The sequence below is a fragment of the Motacilla alba genome, chromosome 1 (genome assembly GCF_015832195.1).
Source record: "Motacilla alba alba isolate MOTALB_02 chromosome 1, Motacilla_alba_V1.0_pri, whole genome shotgun sequence".
Lineage (NCBI taxonomy): Eukaryota > Metazoa > Chordata > Aves > Passeriformes > Motacillidae > Motacilla > Motacilla alba.
Genome location: NC_052016.1, coordinates 23,801,259 through 23,821,085, shown reverse-complemented (window position 1 = coordinate 23,821,085; position 19,827 = coordinate 23,801,259). Strand labels below are relative to the sequence as shown.

The 19,827-nt window shown below is 40.2% G+C and overlaps 1 protein-coding gene across 5 annotated transcripts in view; it reads left to right on the top strand.

The window, feature by feature from the left end:
* Positions 1 to 19,827, top strand: part of LOC119702185 (amyloid beta precursor protein) — a 208,268-nt gene that overhangs the window by 79,755 nt on the left and 108,686 nt on the right. For all 5 annotated transcript variants that reach the window (XM_038139812.1, XM_038139805.1, XM_038139797.1 and 2 more), the window contains exon 3: positions 4,196 to 4,325. In XM_038139812.1, coding sequence (XP_037995740.1) covers positions 4,196 to 4,325 — 130 coding nt within the window. The remainder of the gene's footprint in view (positions 1 to 4,195; positions 4,326 to 19,827) is intronic.

Sequence of the window (19,827 nt, the reverse complement as noted above, 5' to 3'; positions counted from 1 at the left end):
CCAAGATGTGCTGAGCATGTGTGACTGGATGGAGAAACATATTTATATAATCATGTATCAGAGATTGATTTAAAAAACAAAAAAGTATCTCTCATAGAGATTTCAGTCGCATATAATGTTTTTATTTGAGTGCTGGCAGAGGTTGTCCAGAAAGACTCTGGACTCTCTACCCCTGGAGATACTCAAAAGCCCTCTGGACATAGTCCTGGGCAGTAAGCTCAAGGGGGTGGCCCTCCTTGAGCAGGGAGGCTGGACCTGATGATCCCCAGAGCTCCCTTCCAGTCTTAACAGGTCTGTGATTCTATAGGGATCAGGGCAATCCTGAAAGATGGCTAGAGGAAATATTTGGGGATAAACTTGCCTGCACCAACCATGCTGAGAGGCCTCAGCTGCTCTTCCTTATGCCGGTAGAAGAGGCAGCTGTGGTGGAGGTGGCCCAGCTGCCTTTATGCTTTAGTGTTGTCCTCTGCTGTAGCCTCTTTGGTTTTCTCAGATTTGTTTCAAAATAGTTTCTGATCTCCACTTGGGTAACACATATCCAGCCTGTGGTATCATCAACACCTTTGTATGTAGACAGATATAAATGCCATTTCATAGAATCGTAGATTTTCCTGAGTTGGAAGGAACCCACAGGGATCAACTCACGTCCAACTCTTGTCCCTGCACAAAACAGCCTCAACAATGCCACCACATGCTGAGAGCTTTGTCCAAACACTTCTTGAACTCTTGTGAGATTTGGTGCTGTGACCACTCCCCAGGGGAACCTGTTTCAGTGCCCAGCTGTGGGTGAAGAATCTTTTCCCAATACCTAACCTAAACTTCCTTGACTCAGCTTCATGCTGTTCCTACTGGTCAGAGAGAGGAGATCAGTGCTTGTCTGACTATGTCCCCTTTTTAATTCTTTTAGTTGGGAATTAAAAATATTTTTCCCAAGTTGAGTCTCTCTTGCCTATGACAGTAATTGGTAAATATTTTCTCTCTATCTCAACCCAAAAGCTTTCTTATCCCATTTGCTCTCCTTTTATTAAGGACGTCTACATTTTAGTCCTAAATCTATGCAGCAAAGCTGGTAGTAGTAAACATGAGTTATAGCAAGATTATATTAAATTCTGAATAGTCTGAGTGGCTTTTTAGATTTTTTTTGTCTCCAGTCAGTGTATAAGGAGACTTGGTAAATGAAAATGGAAGTAAATGAAGATGAAGCTGTAACTCTTGATTGCCAGTTAAATTTTCTAGATTACATTGATCTCTGTTTTCTCCACTGTTTCTTTTAAGATGAATTAACAGAACTTCTCTACATCAAGTTACAATAATGTTGAAAGTTTGGTTATCTTGCAACTTTCTAGCTCTGCTTTACACTGACACTGTAGAAGGAGCTCATTAGGGACACTATAAATAAATATGAGGCTCATTTTTCTGTGCCACTAAGTAGGTCCCACTTCAATTCAGAGCAAATACATTATATAAGTCTAGTGAGGGGAGCTCTCCTGGCACATACTCTGGCATTAACCTATTGTTAATGAAATTCAAAGCCTGTTTTCTCTCCTAAAGGGTGGACTGAGCTTTGTCTGAGATGTCAGTGGAAATTAGGAGTTTAGTAATTGATGTAGTAACAAAAGAAGGGGTTTCTTTGTATTTCTTTGTCCTTGTGTACTTTTGACAAATACTGCTAACTACTTAGCATTTGGTCCCCTTTACTAACCAGCAGTTAAAAGGGTGGGTTTTGGTAATAATAAAAATAAAAATAATATATTAACTTATTTTTCCAACTAATATTATTCTTTCATTGAGGCCCTACAGTAATAATGTGCTCTTACTCTTTAGAAATTCATCTCAGGAAAGCAACTAAGTGGATCTTCGTTCTTGTGGCTCAGAAACCTATTTTCTGTCACTTTAAAGCTATGTACACATGTGGGTAAATGTCTTTTTGGTCTTAATTTCATTTTTTAAACATTCCTGTCTATCCATTTTGAAATTTCCTTAGTTGTCTTCATTTAAGGCATTTATTTCTGCTGCCGATGACAAGTGACACTTAACCCTGACTCCTTGATAAGAACTTGTCAGTGGACACTGATGTATAAAGCACATGGCTTGTGTGACAGCACCCAGTATTATCTAACCATGGGTTCTAATTACATGAGTGTGACATTTGTAGAGGCATGAACTGGAAGAGTTCAGCGTGGCAATGCTAAAGGAAGTACCCAAAGAAGAGCAAATCTTCCTCTTGCATCATGCATGTTAGCTCTTGAGGCAGCTATGGAGCCTTGCAGGGTAATATTCACACAGCAGTTAAAGTGTGAAGTTTCCTGCTAATCCATTTTGGCAGTGCTGTTAGAGGGATCATGAGTATGTGCAAAGGCTTTCCCTGAACCTGCTGTTTCAGTGCAGAGTTCAGTATTTGGAGCACTGATGGAGCAGGGGGAGCAGCAAGTTCCTCTGGAGCCACTTTCTGCAAGCAGTGTGAAAATGGGCACTGTAGGTAATGTGGATGATGACCATCAGCCTTGGCCACCTGCTGACAAAAGAAAGAAAGTAAAGCTTCAGTCTTCTGAGTGTAGGAAATACTTCGCTGTTCTGCCTGAGGGCTATCTTGAGGTCTCTGTATCTTGTATGCTGGGTTAGCATCCCAGGCTGCACCTTCTGCCTCTGCATTTCTTCAGCCATCAGTTTTAGTGAGCTGAGGGTGCTGTTGAAACTGGCAAAGATTTGACAGATGTATTCTATGAAGGATTTGCACAAGGAAAGAAGTATCTGATTAATAAATTTTATTTTTGAATAGAAGGCAGGATTGATATTCAAGTTCTTTAGCATAAAGTGTGTTGTTTAGTAGGCAGTGTTTCTTCCTGTAGTCATTTCCGTGGCATTGTTATTGTATCTGCCCTTGTTTTGTGCATTAAGCTGTTAATATAGTTCAACTTTAAAATTGTAATAGCCCCTTCATGTCTCTTAATTAAAGTAAGAAATAATTTCCAGTTATTACCAGTTATGCTTTGATTGCTTTCTGGTTGTTTCCATGTGTATGGACCAGGCCACATTCATTTAAAGACCACTTTAACTCAAGCTGCTTTCTTAATTTTTGCCATGGTTATATTTTAAACGTTCAATCAGGGGAGTGCCAGGAGGCACTGCCTCTCAGATGCCATGGACTCAGTGGAGATCCATGATTGAGACAAATCTTTTTTACTTGAGGTGGGGCTGTCAAGATTCTTAGAGTACTTTTCCAAGCACCAGTTTTGGACTTCCAGAATTCACCCCATCTTAACCCAGTTTTCTTTTTTTGGGATTATGTTACTTCTCTACAGGATGTTTTTGGACCATCTCCAGTTACTTCAGACTTGTTCCTATTTCTGTTTTTCTTTTCCATTGATAGATGCAATTAGATAGTAGTTTTCAGAGCACTTAAATCCTCAGATCTCACACAGCTGGAAATTGGTAAGGATTGCTTGAGGAAAAGCAAAGGAAAATTAGTACCTTCTGAGTTTCATATTAGGGCTTGTAGACTGCCAATTTGAAAAAATGTAAAACGAGGGCTATAGGCTGTGTTAGCGTAGAAAAGGGGGATGGGATAACGGGACTGAATGGGATAAAAAGCCAAAGTTGTGGTTTGCCAATAAATTCATCAATAAGTTTGCTGGTGTGATGGTTGTGGGTGTAGAAATGTTGTGTGGTATTGAAGCAGACAGAATTTTGATCTCAGCAATTTAGAAATTGGTAATGTAGACCAAAATATTAATAACTTTTTCAACAGACTTTAAGTACTATGCAGACTGCAGTGGGCAAGTATTACGATGTTTGTTAAAATGGTTGAGATGAACATAAAGGCATGGTAATAAGTTTAGTTGTATGGAGAATATGCCGTGTATATGGAGTTTTGCCTAGACATGGAGGAGAAAGTATTTAACCTATGATTAGCTGATCTTTAACTTAGTCAAATATAACTGGGTAAGTTATAGGTTTGACAATCAGCTGTTACCACCATAATTTTTCTGAACTGGCAGCCGCATGTCTTTACTGATGAACAGGCGCACCAACTTTCCAGATACATGCACACAGTCATACCGTGACATAAGTATTTTACACAGCGGAGGAGGGAGAAGAGAGGGAAGATGAATATTGTGTTGTTACAAATGTGTTACAGTGACCCAGAGTACATACTTGTGATAACATTTGTCTTTTTCTCTACTTTTAATGCTAGGTATACCCTGAATTGCAAATCACCAATGTTGTTGAAGCCAACCAGCCAGTTACAATACAGAACTGGTGCAAGAGGGGATGGAAGCAGTGCAATGGTCACCCGCATATTGTGGTTCCCTACAGATGTCTGGGTGAGTGACTCAGTCTGTTTTTTCCTGCTCTATTTTTTTTAGTCTCTTCATGAGAAAGATAGAGAATCTACATAAATGTCTTCTATACCTCAGTATTGTCTTTTCTGAAGGGAGTTTTGTCCAGTTGTTCAGTCCTTTGGAACTGCATTATCTAGAAAGAAGGTACTCCTGTTCTTCCCTAATTAAACCCTTCTTTTTTCACATTAATTTTTGAATATCTAGTACTTGGACTCTTACCAAGAAACACTGTGGGAATCTGTATTTGTTGAAACAAAAGGTACTTTATAAATTCCTCCATTTTATCGTTCAACTTTATTTTTGTAGCAGTTGCTTGCTGTTCTCCTGTGTCCTTGGTGCTTTAAATCAATTAAAAGGAATGTTTTGGCCCTTGGTTTTTTGCTAACCTTTACTTTTGTCTGCATTAGAAAAGAGAATTGTTGATTTGCCATTTTCATTAACATTCTAGGCACGCCATTTCCTTGATATTATTCCATATTTAAGTATGTTGCTTTACCACTGCCATTTGAACTGTGATAAATGCTGGGGTTCAGAGTTGGATTTTACTTTTCTAGTAAGCTAGGACAGCTAAAAGGCATGGAAACAAACTCAGACCAGTTAGTCCATGAAACAAATGATGAAAGAAATTTTTTTAAAATATACAATGTTTCTAGAAATTTTGTCCATTTGTGTAGAGTAGGTAAAACACAGGGCACAATCTGCCCTTAGCAAAGCTGGGACTGAAGAGGAACTAGCAGAAATGCTACCAGTGTGGTCAAAAGTGCCAAAACAGCAGATGTATAAAATGTGTGCTAAGTATCAGGGAATTTTTTTTGCCTGGCAGAGTTTCTAGATCTGATATTTGTTTGTATAGATATAAAAGCAGTGTTTCTAAACCTGCAGTATATCATTGTTGATGCTACTGAGGCTCTTCAGGACTAGTTTATTCTGAGCAAAAATCCTCCAGGTCTACTGGGGGATAGGTGGCCACATAATTACTTTCTTTGGAGGAAAAATGGTGGCAGTAGCCAAAATCTGCAATTTCTCCATCAACCAGCCCTCTGTTTGTTGTGTACTATGTCTGTCTTGGAATACTTTCTCTTAATTCATATTTTTGTACAGAACTAAGGAGTCCAGAAATATTTTAAGATTTTTTTTTCTCTCCTCCTAGTATTTCTTCAGTACTAAAAGATAGTTTTCTAAAAAGTTGCATCTTGCCTGTCAGCTCTGTGTGTGCCTCAGCTATTCTTACTGTGGTAGCTGTTAGTGGAAATTGTCAGAAGTTGGGCATTGCCTGTGTCCATTCCTCTGTAATTTTAGTGCAAATAGACCCTTGCCCTAGACCGCTGTTAAATCCATCTGGTAAGAATTAAGATACCAACAGAAAGTTTGTCAGTGGGCAGCTGATTGCAGGGTTGAGTCTTAATTTTGCATTGCTCTGAGGATACTTAGTAGCCCAGTAATTTCTTCCCTCTTGAGAGTATTTTTCACAGTTGAGAAACAGCAAGTGACAGAAATCTGGCTGCTTTCAGGCCAGAGCATCTTTGATATAGTCTGCTTGCATCCTAATCTTCAGCCAAGGCTTTCAAATGTATAGAGCCCATTTCACTACAGCCCTTGCCTACTCCAGGAGTTTTTTCTCTTTGAGACTTGTGCAGGCCAGCATTTACAGCAGTTCTTTGTAGCTGTATATTTCAGTAACATCCATCAGATTTACTAGATTACACAGCTTCATATTTTCTTAAGAGAATGCAAAAAAGCATAAAAACAGTGGTTTAAACAAGACAAAATGAAAGCCCCTTATTTGAGTCAGCCATGTGTCTTTGCATTGACCACAGAAATATTCCCTAAAAATGTTCCAATGGGATCTAATCTTAAAGAGTTAAATTATGTTGCTTGTGTGAGGACTGTGGTGCTTGACATAGAGCCACAAATACATTTGGATACATAGCAAAGATGAGGAGCTGTGAGATGTGCTGGTGGAAGAGTGAAGATCTGCAGAACTCCATTTTCCTGGTATCAGGTGTGTGTGCCACCCTAGTGCCTGCACCACTTGCTGTATGGCTCAGCTTGCAGGGTTACTGCAGTATCAAGAAACCAATGATTTCTTCTTTGCTTTACAGAAACTGTTTTTGGGTATTTTGAGAAAATACCATGGCCACCAACCTGGCCATGTAAGTGTTGGTGGGAGCTCTGCTGGTGGTCACAGCAGGAGGGCAGGATTTCTGCCACTGTTGGGCCAGTGTGGGCAATAAGCATTTCTAGTTTGCACTTTCTCCTCTCTTTACTGCTTGCCGAGAAAAAGCAGCTGGTGAATTTGTGCAGTGTGGCCTGTGAAATGAAGTAGTTCACTCCATGTTCCTTGCTGGTTGTGGGAGCAGGCATCCTTGTCCCAGAGATGTGATTCTTTTATAACTTGGATAAATGTGTGGCTATGCATTTCTGAATAGATGACATTTCGTTTTCTGTTGGTGGAATACATCCTGAACCCTGGATAGAGATGAGCTCAGTTATGTGGGTGTTTGTGGATCATTATGTGGGCATGGCATACAGGACATAGCAAGGTGTGGCAAGGGGGGAATTACAGATTAACTGTGCTGTGTGAAGTGCATGGTTGAAGGTGGCTCTGCCTCATTATCCTATTAATGTATGCTGCTAAACACTGCATTCACAGTGTTGGAAAGATCCAGATGTGTTGGAATCTCATAATGTATACAGCCTCTGTCAATCAGAATGTGATTACCTGCAGTCATTTGTACATAAACAAGTAGATTAGGTGTCCTGGTTTGGTGAAAATTTGGGAGAAAACTTCCAAAGGGGGTCCTCTGGAAAGCAGATTCAAGTGGCCCCTCCCCCAGCCAGTTCGGGAAAATATTTCCTTGGAGAAAGGTGGAATAAAACTGTTTATTTAACAGGCAAAGCATCCACCAGCACAAAAAAAAAAAAAAAGAAAAAAAAAGAAAAAAAAAATAACAATATTAAACAAGAAAACCTCTTGCCGCTCCAGAAGAGATGACAAACTCAGAAAGTTCCTTCAGGGGCTGTAGCTCAGCTAACTCAGTCTCTTACCAGTCCCTCTGGCACTGGAAGTTCTGCAGCCCATGCCTGGCCCAGTAGGCCACAGGTGTGAGCTGCCGGTGCTCTGCTGGGCCTTCAGTCCAGAGCAGGTTTAAACAGTTCCAAGAAGAAGAAAAACTACAGTCCAGGGAACTTCTCTGCCTTAGCTAGCTAAAAACTAACTGAAATGCAAAGAAGAGCTCTGTCCTGCTGTCTGTCCATCTGCAGACAACACAGTCCAGGAGCAGGAATGTGGAGGAGTGAATGCAATTTCTGAAAACAAGCTGTACACTTCTTCTTCCCCTTCCCTCTTCACTCTCAGAACCAATCTTAAAGGTGCAAAACTTACTTCTGGGCTAAACAAGTGAATGGGGATATGAGCGTCATAAAGTCACCCCAGCACATTAGGTTATATGAAAAGTACATTTTGCTGCTCAGTTATGTAGTAAAAAACTGGCTTCTGCACCTGGTTTTAAAAAAAAAAAGTCTTTGAAAATATTTTTTAACTTTTCATGCTTTATTGCTCTAGCAGTTTGTGAAGTCTTGTTGAAGTGTCTTGGTTTGAAAGATAGATGTCTGCCAAGGAAGGGAGGAAGCTCCCTTGGAATATGAACCCCTTCCCTCCAAATTATTATAACTTTGAAGTTACAGGGCCTTCAGGCAAAAATATTGGAAAAGGAACAGCAATTCTTTACTTATATATAGATCTAAATGTATAAAAAGGCAAACAAACAAACAACAGCAGCAACAGCAAACAAAACCCAGAAATTCAGTGGCAGCCTTCTCTTGGCTGTTGAGCGCTTTCCCCTTCGGTGCAGTTCCGGTCACAGCCAGCAGGGGCGCTGGTGGCTCCCGGCCGGGCGGGGCAGGTGCGATGATTCCCCTGCGGCGGCAGGGGACGCTGTGGCGCGAGCTCAGCCATTCCTCCCTATGGTAATGGTGGGTGGGCCGGCAGGTGAGAGAGAAAAGGGGATTCCTTTACAAACTCACGTCAGGAAGCCGATCCCTGTGGCCTTCTGGATGGCTAAATGGGCTGTAGCAGGAACCTTGGAGCGGTGGCTGGAATGGCAGAGGTGGGCACACACTGGGTGGCAAACAAAATGTAGCAGAAACTCAGGAGCCCTGGGGTGTCCTGTTGGGCACCGATGTTGAGTTGAAGTGTTGCAAAAAAGCCTGAGGCACTGGCAGAAAACAGTGGGGCTGGGCAGCTGCAGCTGGGTTTCTGCAAGCAGCTGGCACAAGCGACCGGAAGACTCACGTTTTGGGAAGGGGAAGGGTTTGAGGTCCTGGTTTTTCCCCTGAGGTACCTGAGTAGATGATGAGGGACCTTTCCCCATGAGATTGGGTGTTGATAAGGTCCCAATTCAACAGTCACTCTTACAAGTTAAGGCTCACCCACGGTAAGGAAGAAGCAGTAAAGGGTTGGACTCGTCGGTGGCAGCAAATTCTCCCTACGGTAGCAGCAACTCGACTGTTCCCTTCTGATCCTGAGAACGAGAGAGAGCGAGGAGCTTGAGCCCAGTACCTCACCCCCCAGCCAAAATCTTGTGTTCTCTCTACCTTTCCAAAGAGAAAACCACCGCCAGCTAAGACAGTGGCCAGTGGCCGGCTGCACTCTTCCCCCTCCTCCCCTTCTCAACCACATCTTTTGTCTCTTAATTACCGAACTTTATAGTCTCTCAGGCAACAAATGGGACAAAATTCCCTGGGAGAAAGGGAAAAAAAAAAAGAAAACTCCTAACCTTCAACCTGATGTCAGAAGAAAAGGTACACTCAAGTTTTGATATGCATGCCTAGCCAGTTATATCAAAGAAAACACCAAGATTATGCCTGGAATGAATAATTTAAATTGAGATTTATGTAATTGGCAGTTCTTCTTGTAGTAGTTCTTCTAAAATTACTTGCTGTTTTAATGGTGGAATTTTTTCACACAAGAATGTGAAGTGCCTGTATATTTCTGTACATGGCAAAACTTGCTGTTTTTACTCCCTCTGAACTCACATTGCACCTATTTCTATTGCATTAGCGGAGCTTCTCCTCTGGGTAATTGGAAACGCTTTCCACTGCCTTTTCCATACAGTGCCTAATTAACAGAATGACATCAAATAATTGTCCCGGAGTTTTTCTGTCCCTGTTAGTTTAGCTTTTCACCTCCAGTTTGCCTCAGTCTTCAGTCAGCCATGTGAGTGATGCAGACAAGCCTCACACCACACTGTTCCTAAAATAATAAAAAAACTCCCTTAGTTTCAGCCTACACAACTACAACATGTCTAGTTTTTCTGACAACACTAGCTGACAGGAAGCAGAGGAGTTACTGATCATTCAGATAAACTGTTATAGATGAGTAATGTAATGGTTGGCTCTCACAATTAAGAGATAGATATTATGTATATGGTAAGATGTATAGTGATGTTATTTTAATATGTCCCCCATAGTCCTCTTTCCCCTCCCCCTTGTAATAGCCTCAGTAGTCGGGGCATTTAGAGAAAATCCCCACCAATAGACAGCAGAGAAGGAGTTGACTGATAAAACTTTGGGAAGGGCTAAGGAGTTAAAAGGCAGAGCATCCATTTTGTAGGGGAGCAGGAGGCTCATAGTCATGGGATAGGGAGAGGGGTGTCCCAGAGCCACAATTTTTTAAAATATTTTTTATTAAGGTTTAATAAACCTTTAACATTTTAAAAAGTGAGTAGTCATTTCTCACATAAACAAAAACTAATTTATTGGTTTATTATAATTCTGAGAAGGTCTATTACCTCATGGTTTATAACTATGTCATTTCAAGTATTTTCTTCTCAAAGCAGGACTGTATAAAGCATTTGAAGTGGCCTTTGGCATGTTTCAGGGGACAAAATCCCATCAGCTCGATAAAGAGGAAGGGAGCTGGCAGCAAAATCCTGAATAAGATCACCTACCAGCAGCACAAAAATTTCCTCAGGCAGTCACAACTCTGTTTCTGCAGGCTTCCACCTCTTCACTTGAGCCAAACACCAGTTCAGCTGTTTGGTTAGCCAGATTGTAGCTGAAGGAATAGAAACCCTGAAGTGCAGAGATAAAACAAAATTAACATTCTGCTGAATATCAGAATATACTTTTACATATGACTAATGTAAAACATCTAATTTTTGTATAGTAAGACCCAGAAGAAGAAAGAATTCTGAACTTGTGTATTTCAGTGCATTCTTGGGATGTACATATGTTTTACTTGTTTGGTGGTTGCAGTAAGGTTTAATAAGAACAGGTCACAACACAAAAACTTCTTGAGATCTTGAACATCACAGCTCTGCAGATCTACTCCTAAAGTAGTAAAATAATTTCTTACAGGTAAGGATTGAAATCTATATGCTTATTTGTCTCTTTACAATGGACTAGGGAAACCAAAACAAGTAGTGTACACATTTTAGCAACAGCTCACAGGCCACAAGTGGTCACAAGTATGTGAGTCTTCTTCATGAAATTGATCTGCATATGTAGCATCTTTCAAAAAATTCTCACCTAACTGTAAGTAGCTGTAAATTCTCATGCTAAATCCATTCTGGGCTTGGAGTCTTGGAACACAAGTGAATGCTGCCAGCAGATTTGATGCAGTTAACTGCAGAGGGATAGTCAGTGATGGGATTCACTGGGTATTTGTAGATATGCTAGGGAATATTCTGGAAATACAGTTCAGTAAGCCTGTTTGGGAGAGGGGATACTTTTTTGAAGTGCTGAACATCCAGGAATATTGGACTTGTCAGTGAGTATGATAACTGAGCAAGAGTTGTTGTTTGTTTTGGGTTTTTTTTTTTTTTTTTTTGGTTAAAGAGTAGCTGAACAAATGGATAGTGTACCTCCTTTGATTTTTCAGAAGATATTTAACAAGGTCCGCTACCAAAAGCTATTAAAGAATTTAATCTACCATGGAATAAAAGAGAAAACTCTTATATAGCTAAATAAAGATAAGAAAAGACAGGAGTTAAAGGTCCACCCTCAAACTAGAGAAAGGTCACTAATAGAATCTCAAGGGATCAGTTAATTCTAGCACGTTCATTCATCAGACTTCATCACTGACATAGTCAGGGTGAAGAAGAGGAATGGCCTCACTTTGGCCAGATGCAGACTCAGCAGTGTAATCATGAAATGACAAGCTGGGATTCAAGGGCTGCAGGGCTGTGATGGGACAACATCAGCCACCTTCCCGCTGGATAGATTGTGGTGCTCAGTGTGTGCCTGGGGAAAGAATTCCTCATGCTTCTGTAAACATCCAAAATCTTTGCAAGTTGAACTGGCATTTGAAGGTCAAACATCTTTCAACACTTACAGTCTCCCTTGCTCACAAGCACAGACATCTTTGTTGTGCAATCAGAAATTCCTTTTAAGTTCCTCTGTCTTTTACATGAAAGCTTACACTTGTGATTGATGCTAAGAATGGCTGTGTAGTAAGGAGGCATTTTGTGTTGAAATGTGGGTACTTATATTTTCCATTGCAGAAGGTTTTTGGAAGAAACTAAGTTGAGAATGGTTATGCACATTCTTTATTTTTAATAAAGATGAGTAGCAACAGTAACTTAAGAACTTTCTCATGCAGGTGTATTTGGTGTTTTGGGGTTTTTTTTAACAGAATTTCATCCATTCCAAATTCCTTCAATTCATACATTCAATAACCTTTTTTTTGGCTGTGATTTCTTCAGGGTTGGTTTTATTGGTTTGTTTGGGTTTTTTTGGGATTTTTTTTTTATTTTTAAAGTTTACTTCTCTTGAAGGTCTTTAAAGTTGGCCACGTGGTTTGCCAACAGCACTGAAAACTGAGAGCTGAGTAGACCACAGCTATCATCCTCTGTCCAGGTCTTCTGCCAAAACAAGTGGAACAGTAGTGTGTGTTTTTTAAGGAACCATTTTGACTGTGTGTGACAGTGGTTTTTGTTCTCTGAAGCCTGTGTGAATGTCAGGCAGGGGATCAGTGGTTGGGATGGAAGTGGATGTTCTAAGGAGCTACCAGCTTGGCCCCAGGAAGCTAGGGAACTGCTGATGGGTAGGTGTTCTATCTGCTCCAGAGCCAGCTCTCGTTTTCCTCCTACCACCATCATCTGCCTGCCAGTCTTTGCCTGTTAGCACAGGCGATGTCTCAAGATTCTGTAGGTTACTCATCCCTGCTGTTACAGGAAGCTATAGAAAGAAGAGTGGTGGTACCCAGGCGTGGGAATGCATTCACTTACTAAAGCAAGCATTTGATGGGAATGTTTGGGTGTTTTTGTTTAATCCTATGCTTGCATTTATTTATTTATTCTCTGTGAGAAGACTTGCATTGGCTTATTCGAAAGGGACTGTACTCTGCTCTTCTCTACTTCTGCCTTTGTTGGGTTAAAAGTGAGGAAAAATGCCTGTGTAGGGGGGTCACAAAATGAAGGAAAGGAAAAATCTGGTTCTGCAGAGCAGTTGTCCATAGCCAGCTTGGCTTTTAACTTCCTAGATTTGATCTGTTTATGCATGGATCATGCCGGCCCTGGAAACCCAGCTTGTAATTTCATAGTGTTATAGGTAAAATGCCAATTAAGCCAAATCAATAATTTGCGAGAGCCAAATTATTATAATTTTAAAAAAGATAGAATTTATTTAGTGTTCAGATTACAATTTGTGCCAGCCACGAATCAAAACGACAGAGCCAAGCCTGGGACTTTGGCTCTGGGTGAACACAGCCGTGACCCTCTGGTGCATCAGAACTGGTGAGGTGACGAATCCTGCGTGGATCAGTCCAGGTTTTATACTGCTTTTCTTGCCCAGAGCTACTTTTTTCTTTGTCCTTTTCTCAGTCTGATGAGCTTTCGATGTTTCTCTGTGCAGGATAAGTCATTCAGATGAGCAAACAGTCCAGGCTCCATAGCTTTGGGAATATTCATATGGCCCTCATCCGGTGAGGCGCAGAAACCTGTCTCCCCCTCAGACAAAAGCCGCTTCACAATACACAAACCGTGTCGGGTAATACATACGTGTTGAATAGCATTTACAGGAATCAGGTTTTTACATGCTAGTGAGGTTCCCAGAACTGTCTTTTCATGCTAAGTTGATTATCATAAAATATGCTATCTCTATTTATCAGTAGCCACGATGGGCTGCTGATGTCCTGTTGCATGATTTAGTCAAGAGCTCTGGTTCTTTCAGAGTCTTCCCCCTTCAATTGCAAATTTAGTGTGTGTCTGTAGATACTGTGTTTAAAATGAAGTATGAGGTAACCCGTTTCCGCGCTTCTGCAGATGTTACTTTGTAGGCTCAGTAGTTTTGGTGACGTGCCTGGACATGTTTCCCTAGTGTTTTATACCCTTTATAAGTGTGATTATATTTTATTTGAACATGAATTTTAATATATTTATAACAATAGGAGTACTGCTGGTTCTGGGAATGGGCAATGTGAGGTCATACCTTAATGTTACCCAGAGCCTCCTTGTTAACAAAATAAACCCAATAGCTTTAATACTCTGTTAGCTTGAAGGATTGCTGGTTTACTGTTTGCAGTATAGTCTTTCCTGATAAGCGATTGCATCTTTATTAATGCATGTATAAGCAGTTCTGCATTTTTTTTGATTTGAGCTTTATTCTGACATTTTGAAGCTTCTTACTGACCTTCAAGTTGAGAAGTAATATTAGGGTGTTTCAGTATGTTCCGAATCACATGGAAACTTTCTTAATTATCACTTAGGGAACTTAAAGGGGAATTTGTTCCAGTTAAATATGTGAAACTTAAGCTAATACAAAGTCCTTCACTTTTAGCAGAACATATGAGTGTGCTTCAAAAAAGAAAAACAGCTTTAGTAGTAATCTTCTTAACCTCCTGACTTTCTGTTGTTGTTTTCTAGTGAGTTTGAATGTAACTAAAAACCACAGAATTGACAGGTAAGAGTTGTATTTTAAGAGTTTTTAGTTCTGTAGCCGAGCTGATGTACTTAACCCAGCCATTAAAAATGCTTCCTAATTGTTCAGTTTAAAATACTGAAAGACAGCAAAAAACTGTATTAGGGATAATGAATGAAGCTCATGATTATTGTAAGTTATTTACTTTATGCATTATGGTATTTGATCTTTAACTCCCAGTGGCTTTGTTAGTGAGTTCTTGATGTATAAAATATTTAAATTACCCTGTTTTTCTATTAGGTCATTGCAACTAGGTCAACAGAAAATTGAATCTTAACTACTTGATATCAAAGTTAATTTTGGTAACATAAAATAATATTGGCTGTGTAGTAATATTAGTTTTTTCTTATTTTTCTAAAAGGTACTCAGGTGAATACATAAACAGTGTCTTCTTAGGCAGTTTGATCCTCCATGCTTTGAAGGAGGCTGGTTTTTATTTAGTTTTAGCTGCTCCTAATTGAGTTGGTCTTACATGTGATATGTTTTTATTCCTTTTTATTATAGTTTAACCTAGGGCACGATTTCTGAGTATGTTGTTTTGTCAAATCATTATCTTTGGCCTGTGAATGCTCTTAATCCGTTAGAAGATTACTAAGTATTTATGATCATCTCCTGTAATTACAGTTGTCTGGATCCACCCAACAGAGATTTTGTGTTTATGTGTTGCCCTATAATCATAAATATCCTGAGTTGGAAAGGGCTTGTCAGGATCATTGAGTCCAATTCCTGGCCCTGCACAAAACAGCCCAAACAATCCCTCCATGTGCCCAAGACTATTGTCTAAATACTTGAGCTCTGTCAGCCTTGGTGCTGTGACAACTGCCCTGGGGAGCCCATTTGAGTGCCCGGCCCTCCTCTGGGTGAAAAAACATTTCCCAGTATCTAACCTAAACCTCCCCTGACACAGCTTCCTATGGCTGAAAAGGAAGCTTTTGAAATGTATTTCACAGTTAATTGAAAATGCAAGCTCCCAGGCTCATCAGTGATCCATGAAATATTTGGCTACCCAGTGTGATTTTTTTTCTAAATCTCTTGGATTTTATCTCCGAAATCCAGGGTTGATTTTGAATATAGAAAACATAGCACATGTAAATCACGATGAATGTTGTGCTGTTAGTGTACAAAACTGAAGTAATAAATATTTCACATTTCTTTTCCTTCTAAATCTTCATGTTTCAGATTTTGGCAAAAAAAAAAAGTCAAACTTCATTCTAGGTACAGTGTGACCTTCCCCTCCACATGTCCTTGTGCTGTAAATAAGAAACATTTTGTATGTTACTTCGTTCTCAGTTAGTCTGGGAAACAAGGATTTTAGAATGAATATCTAATTGAATCTTAATCTAACATGTTTTCTGTAGCCTATCCAGAACCTTTTTGCTACCTCATTTGTTCTCTTTTATTAAGTAACAATGATACCCCAAGGTAATTTGACATGTCATAAAGGAGTAATACTGAATTCCCATGCACCTTTCTCTTTTGTGAAATTCTCTGAAATGATAGGCAGCTATAGTATTTTATGTCAATTTTTCACAAATGTAACTGCCCTCAAAATGTCTCTTATGTCAAGCTGTTTCAAGATTAACTTTTATATTCTAATAAGAATGGAAGGCATAATTTCAAGTTAGGCTTTTACGCCATTTTATTATATATGAGCAATTGCTTGTGTACAGTTATTGTTATCTGGTCTGTTAAAACAGAACCAGTTTACAGCAGGATTTTGCATGTTATCAGAGCTACAGCTCTGAAGTGAAATGTTCACTAACATAGCCTGCACTGTATTGTGTCCACGTTGGAGAACTGGGAGGATGCCTTTCAGGTCATCCCAAGTGCTTTGAGGTGCCACCTCTTCCTGTTTGTCCCTCTCCCTTCATCTGCTTTTTTGAAAGGTTTTGCTCCTGATTTGCTAACCTGTTATTTAAAGCTCTTTGCTTCCCTCTGTTGTGGGTAAATCTGTCCAAATGGAATTCGGATTCTCCTGAGCAGTGCCCACTTCAGCTAACTTTTGTTAGCCTAATGTTTTCTCTCTGTGGAAACTCATAAGATACATTTCAGCTCATATACACATTGTCAAACATGTATATAAAAATATATAATGCACTGCCCTTCCTTAATATCATTCTCATGTTGTATTATGCATTTGGGGTAGATGCTTTGGCATCTACATTTTTTTTCAGTGATCGTTCAACTAGACCCTTTTGACTAGGGGCAGAAATCTGCAATGGATTTAATTACAAAAACAAGAATTTTATAGACCTTTTAGATACATTACAAAATGTTCCACTCCAATGGTTTTTCTTGGTTTATTCCATCTGATTTGGTCATCCTTTATGTAGGCCTACAATATGATGAAGTCAGTGTTCTTGTAGAGTTTGATGTATTCCTTACTGTTGCTCACCTTACTCTAAAATCCTCTAAAATACTCTAAAATTTGCTCTCGCAATTATTTTTATCTGTTGATGTTGTTATAGCTATGTCAAAATTCATAGGCAGATAAAACAGTATCATAAATATATTAAATGTAGTGTCATTATAAATTTAGTATTATGAATGTACTAAAAATAGCTCTGTTATTAAACATAGCTCTGTTATAAGAATATTAAAAGTTTACAGCTACACTAACTGAATGAAAACTACTAAAAGAAACATGCCCAGACTAGTTACCAAAGCCAAGAGATGGGGTTTACAAAGAAACTTTCAGGAATGGGAAACCAGTTGTCCTACACATACCACCTATAGTCTTGCTAAATTTACATGTGAAGAAGAGGAGACAGCACAGGAACTGGAAATCTTAACTAAATCAGGGAGTAAGACATCAGTGCCACACCTGGCCACAGATAGCTGGAGAGATAGCATATTTTATGATAATTTGCCTAACCTATAGTCTGTTTCTGGGAAATCCACTAACACGTAAAGGACTACTGGTAAAAGACTGTTTAACATGTATATCTTCCTGGACTTGGTTTTGTGTATTGCAATGCGATCTTTGAGAACTCGTCTAGCATAAGACAAGAGACCAATGAATTATTCCCAAGACGTCGGAGACTGGACTGTTTACCCATCTGATAGTATTATCCTTGGACCGGAGAAGCTTTGGAAACTCGCTTGATTATGAAAAGGACAAAGGACATCCTTGTCTCTGGCAAGAAAAAGAGTATAAAGACTGGACTTGGACATGGCAATATCGTGCCACTACCTCTCTGACACGACAGAGGCTCAGAGCTGCATACATGTGTCACCCAGAGCCAATGTCCCAGGCTTGACTCTGTTTTAATTAGTGGCTGGCTTAAATTGTGAGTTCGAACGTGAAATAAATTTTAAACTTTGTTATTTTATAATAATATATAATTTGACTCTCGGAAATTATTGATCCAGCCTAATTGGCAATTACATTTATAACAATGTGATACAAGATACTTGAATTAAAAAAAAAAATCTTTGTTCTGATACTGGGAATTAGACTAAGACACTATGCAGTGTTTCTGAGAATAAAGTCCATGCAAGTAGCAAATATTATTATATATCACTCAGTATTTGCATGGAACATATATTTTATATTATTCCTTAAGGTCAAGATTCAGTTCTCAACAGAACATGATCTTACCTGTTAATTCTGACTTGGCTTCTGTCCATAATGACTCATTTACAACAAAGAGAAAAAAAAAAACAGGTTGGAATTAATAACTTGATAAAATATGAACATCTTCTACCAGGTAACATCTTCTCTTGGTAATTATTATTGTTTTCACTGAGATAATTCTTACCATGAGAACTGAAGAGAAGCAGTTTTATTATAAAAAGGGTGAGATTTTTGTAGGCGGTAATATTTTTATAAAGTATTTATGTGGCATTGCACATTCACAGAAATTGCTGACTTTCAGTGAATGCGAAAAGTATGTTACAGGGACACAGGGACTTCTGTATAATTGGGTGCGCTACTAATAGTGACAATAGAGCTTTTGTTTCTTAGTTATTCAGAGCAATTCAACCCCATCATTAGTAACAGTTATAACTTTGACATCCTACCCTTGAAGATAGGAGAGTTGGAGTCCTGGTGAACAGAATCCAGTCCCCTTTCCTCTCTTGGTGTGTTTAATGATAGAAGCCAAAAATTGTATTTGCATTGTGCTTATTTTAGAAACTATTTTTTAATATCTGGAGTGGGTCCAAAAAATTTGCTTACCCAGTGAGGTACATCATTTCTCTAATCAAATATACTGTCCTCATTAGGCAGCCCGTCTTCTCATTGATGGAATACGCTTAACAAAACCAGTGCCAAAAGGAAGCCCTGAGGTGTGGTATTTTTACTTCCTTCCAGGCAGAGTATGGGTGTGAGTACAGTACAGCCAGGAGCCATTACACATAGAGCTCCACAGCACAGTTTTTCACTGTCTTGGTTCACAAGACAGGTAAGCATCTGCTGGGGAAAGCAGAAAAGTCTCCCTTGGAATGGAGAATGTAAACCCCCTCCCTCTGAATTATTATAATTTTGAAATTAAGGGGCTCTCAGGCAAAGATATGGAATAGGAATAACAGTTCTTTACTAGTATGTGTAACAAGGCAAGCCAACAGCCGCAGCTGCGGCGCTGACAGCAAACAGAGCCCGGAGCCCGGTCCCGCCTGCGGCGCGTTCCCCTTCGGTGCAGTTCCGCTCACAGGGGCGCTGTTGGCTCCCGGTGGGTGGGGCGGGTGCGGGGATCCCCCCGCGGCTGCAGGGGGCGCTGTGGGGCAGGCTCGGGATCGCGGGGCAATGGCGGCTCGGCCCAGACGGGAAGGGGCGGAAGAGAGGCTTTGATCCACAAACCCTGGGGCGGCCAATCCCGATGCCCCGAGCAGGACTCTCGGAAGCAGCAGGCTGGAACGGCAGGGATGAGCAGAAAATCCCGGGGCAGTGGACGTATCAGATGTTTCAGAAATTCCACGGCAAAGAGCTGGAACCTGCAGGATGTCCTGGCAGAGCAGGGGGATGCAGGGCCCAGCAGCAGAAGAAAAGCTCCCCACTGGGTCATGGTGGTGGCAGCGAACTTCTTTCCCTAAGCCACAGGTCAGACTGTCCTCCTATGAAGCCCAGCAGGGAGAGAGAGAGAGGGGCTGCCCCCAACCCTGTCTCTTTTAACCTGCCCCCATTCTCAAGGTATGCCTGCCCCCCTGAGAGAAACTCCCTAAACCAAAAGAGTTTCCCCTCCTCACCCATCTCAAGTACCCAGCCATCAGTGCTTCTTAGCAATACAGTGGTAATAAAGAAAGAAAGGAAAGAACAGAAAAAACCCAAACCATAACATTCCAACTTGGATACAAAGATGTTGCAAGAGGGAGATGGTATTGCATATCTTGCTAAAGATAAGTTGGATGGTATCTACTTCTCTGTTCTTAAATCCTCATTTTTCTGTTTCATCCTAGAAGATGAGTTAGGTTGATCAAGCACAATTTACCATTGTTAGATCTGTTTTGGCTATTGCTAATCATCATTGTCTCCATGTGCCCAGAAATGCCTTTCAGTAGGACTTGGTTAATGATTTTCCCAGAAACTGAAGTGAGGCAGCCTGTAGTTCCCCAAAGTATCTTT